This window comes from Sorex araneus, chromosome 5 (genome assembly GCF_027595985.1).
Source record: "Sorex araneus isolate mSorAra2 chromosome 5, mSorAra2.pri, whole genome shotgun sequence".
NCBI lineage: Eukaryota > Metazoa > Chordata > Mammalia > Eulipotyphla > Soricidae > Sorex > Sorex araneus.
Window position 1 is genome coordinate 132,469,430 of NC_073306.1, and position 3,723 is coordinate 132,473,152.

Genomic DNA, 3,723 nt, shown 5'->3' on the forward strand with positions numbered 1-3,723 from the left:
GACCCTCGGCGCCTCCAGCAGGGGGCGGGCCGCGGCCGGGTTTGGGGCCGGGGAGGAGGCGGCGCTCGCGTGGCCCCTTCTGGGGTCCCCCCCGCCCCGCGCCCGCGCCCGGACAACCTCCGGCCCGGAGGGGGCGGTCCGGGGGCGGGGTCGCGCCGCCCCTCGGCGCTCCCAATCCCGGGGCGGCGGGCCGGGGGTGGGCCGGGGGCGTGGGGCCGGCCGCGGGGACCCCCGAGGGCGCGCGCCGGGCGGCGGGGCCGGGGTCCGCGCGCGCGGCCGCCGCCCGGGCCGGGGGTCCCCGCGGCCGCGCCCCCGGCGGCCCGCGGCGCGCGCGGGAGTGGCCGGGGCGGCCGCCAGGCGTGACGCAGCCGTTGCCAAGGCGCCGCCTTATAAATAACCGCGCTCGGCCGAAACTTTCGCGAGTCAGAGCCGCGCACGGGACCGGCCAGGGCACCCGGTCGGCCGAGGGTCCAGCGCCAGCGCCCCGCACTCGCCGCGGCCGCCCGCGCGCAGCGCAGCGCCGGAGGCCGCCGGGAGGCCGCGCCACCTGCGGGCCGGCCGGCCGGAGCGGGCAGCCCCGGCCCCGTCCCCGGGCGCCCGCGTTCATGCAACGCCTGGTGGCCTGGGACCCAGCATGCCTCCCGCTGCCGCCGCCGCCGGCCTTTAAACCCATGGAAGTGGCCAACTTCTACTACGAGGCGGACTGCTTGGCTGCTGCGTACGGCGCCAAGGCGGCCCCCGCGGCGCCCCCCGCGCCCCGCGCCGCGCCGCGCGCCCCGGCCGGCGAGCTGGGCAGCATCGGCGAGCACGAGCGCGCCATCGACTTCAGCCCCTACCTGGAGCCGCTGGGCGCGCCGCAGGCCCCGGCCCCGGCCCCGGCGCCCGGCGCCGCCGGCGACACCTTCGAGGCGGCTCCGCCCGCGCCCGCCCCCGCGCCCGCCTCCTCCGGGCAGCACCACGACTTCCTCTCCGACCTCTTCTCCGACGACTACGGCGGGGGCAAGAACTGCAAGAAGGCGGCCGACTACGGCTACGTGAGCCTGGGGCGCCTGGGCACGGCCAAGGGCGCGCTGCACCCCGGCTGCTTCGCGCCCCTGCACCCCCCGCCGCCGCCGCCGCCGCCACCGCCGCCGCCGGCGCCCCCCGAGCTCAAGGCGGAGCCGGGCTTCGAGCCCGCGGACTGCAAGAGGAAGGAGGACGCGCCGGGCATGGCGGCCGGCTTCCCCTACGCGCTGCGCGCCTACCTCGGCTACCAGGCCGTGCCCAGCGGCAGCAGCGGCAGCCTGTCCACGTCGTCGTCGTCCAGCCCGCCCGGCACGCCGGGCCCCGCCGACGCCAAGGCGCCCCCCGCCGCCTGCTACGCGGGCGCGGGCCCGGCGCCGACCGCCGCCTCGCAGGTCAAGAGCAAGGCCAAGAAGGCGGTGGACAAGCACAGCGACGAGTACAAGATCCGGCGCGAGCGCAACAACATCGCCGTGCGCAAGAGCCGCGACAAGGCCAAGCTGCGCAACCTGGAGACGCAGCACAAGGTGCTGGAGCTCACGGCCGAGAACGAGCGGCTGCAGAAGAAGGTCGAGCAGCTGTCGCGCGAGCTCAGCACGCTGCGGAACTTGTTCAAGCAGCTGCCCGAGCCCCTGCTGGCCTCCTCGGGCCACTGCTAGCGGGGGTCCCCCCTGGGCCCCCGCCCCGGGGCGCTCCCCCGCGCGCGCGCGCGCGCGCGCACGCGCGCCCGGACTCCGGGGGGGGGCCGGCGCCCGCGTCCCGTCCCCCGGGGGCGCCTGCAAAACTTTGGCACTGGGGCGGCGCGGGGAGCTGGTCGGTAATTTTAATATTTTATTATATATATATATCTCTATTTTTTGTCCGGACCCCGCGCGCGGGCAGGGGCGTTATTTAAAGCCGCAGCGTCCGTGCGCGCCGGCTCCGAGTTGATGCAATCGGGGTAGGAACATGGCCGGGCGCGCGTGTGCGCGGGGCTGACGTAACCCACGTGTAACTGTCGGCCCGGCCTGAGTAATCGCTTAAAGATGTCCCTGCGAGGGCCGCCAGTTGTTGTTGTTGTTGTTGTTTGTGCCTCCCCCCCCTTTTTTTGTATTATAAAAAAATAATCTATTTCTATGAGACAAGACGCGTCTGTGTGTTTGGGCATCGTTTCCGTCTCGAGCGTTCAGAACTCTTGGAATAAACTTTTTTTTCCTTCTTTTTTTCTTTTTGGAGAAGGGAAAAAAAAGACTTTTTTGGGGGGGCCAGGATTTGGCTTTTGATCTTCTCCTCCCCTTTCTTTTGGATCGGTCGGGTGTTTGCTTCTCCCCTGCATGTCTCTGTGTGTGTGGGGGGGGGTACGGGGTGTGTGTGGGGGCTGTTGTTATTTTTGCCTTTTGGGGGGGTGGGGTGGGGGTGTTGCAGCTGGTTCGGCTCCTGCCGCTTCCCCCGCTTGGAGCCGGGTCCCAGGCAGGGCCGAGGGGGAGGGCTGAGCGCCCGAGCGCCGGGTCAGGCGTCCTGGCCAGGGTGACTCAGCGGCCCCTGGGTGCAGGGGGAGTGACGGAGCGCGCGCTTGGGGGTGCGGAGTCCGGGGTCTGGGCTGCTTCCTGGCCTCCAGGGGGGCGTGCGGGGTTGCGATGCTGGCTTGGTGTGCGGGGACTGGGCAGGCCTGCGACTTGGCAGGAGGGGGCCTGGCTGGTGGCGGTGGTGGCGGTGTGGGGGGTCCCACGGAGCCCCAAGTCTGGGCAAACCCCTTCGGTGGAGCTCAGGGGAGGCTGTGCAGAACAGCACTGTGTGTCCAGAGAGGAGCCCGGGTGAGGCTGGGCTGTGTTTGCGAGCCCGTGGCCAGGTGCCGGGAGTTGGGGGGAAGGTACCCCCTTGCCTGCCGGCCCCTCGCGAGAAGTCTGCCTCTCTGGACCCCGCCATGGGCGGGCGGGCCCTGCCCACCTGCCCAGTCCCTCCTGGAGTCCAAGCCAGGCTGGAACCGGGAACACTCCCCCCCCAACTCTGCAAAGACGAGGCCCCCCGCCAGCCCTGCTCGCTGCTCCCCTTCCTGGCACCCCCCTGGAGTCGGGGCGCCGGCCGGGGGCTGGTGGGTCCCCGCGCTGCGTCCCCAGCGCCTGACGCGGGGCTGTTACATAAGCCTTTGCTCTTGTTATTATTTTTCGCTGGGAGGCTCCTGGCATTTGGCACCCAGACGCAGAGCCGCGCGGCGCCGTGGGCTGCCAGGAGCCGGGCGTTCGGGGAGCCCTGGGGACAGCCGCGCGCGGCCCGAGCTGGTCAGTACCGAGGGCAGCCGAGCCTCTGCGGTCCCTGGCTCGGACACTGGTTTGGGGTTCCTGCCCCTGAGGGGTTCAGGGCTCGGGTGGACGGGGGCTTTGGAGACGGTCAGCCCGGAGCCGGGGGCGCCTGAGTGCAGCAGCCCACCCTGCTGTGGGGGTATGTGTGTGTGAGTGTGTATGTGTGCGTGTGTGTTGTGTGTATGTGTGTGAGTGTGTGCATGTGTGTGTTTATGTGTGAGTGTGTGTTTGTGTATTTATGTGTGTATGAGTGTATATGTGTCTGTGTGAGTGTGTGTGTTTGTGTATGAGTGTATATGTGTGTGAGTGTGTATGTTTGTGTATTTATGTGTGTGTATATGAGTGTATATGTGTGTCTGTGTATGAGTACATATGTAAGTGTGTGAGTGTGTGTATGAGTGTATGTGTCTGTGAGTGTGTGTTTGTATATGAGTGTATATGT

At 69.5% G+C, this 3,723-nt stretch overlaps 1 protein-coding gene across 1 annotated transcript; it reads left to right on the forward strand.

The window, feature by feature from the left end:
- Positions 1–334: 334 nt before the first annotated feature.
- CEBPB (CCAAT enhancer binding protein beta) lies at positions 335–2,122 on the forward strand. The gene has a single exon (XM_004618804.2). The coding sequence runs from the start codon at positions 606–608 to the stop codon at positions 1,659–1,661; it is 1,056 nt and encodes a 351-aa protein (XP_004618861.2). The 5' UTR covers positions 335–605; the 3' UTR covers positions 1,662–2,122.
- The last annotated feature ends 1,601 nt before the right edge of the window (positions 2,123–3,723 follow it).

Bases quoted from the DNA above. Each gene is read 5' to 3' on its own strand.
- CEBPB (XM_004618804.2), top strand. From the start codon at position 606: ATGCAACGCCTGGTGGCCTGGGACCCAGCATGCCTCCCGCTGCCGCCG.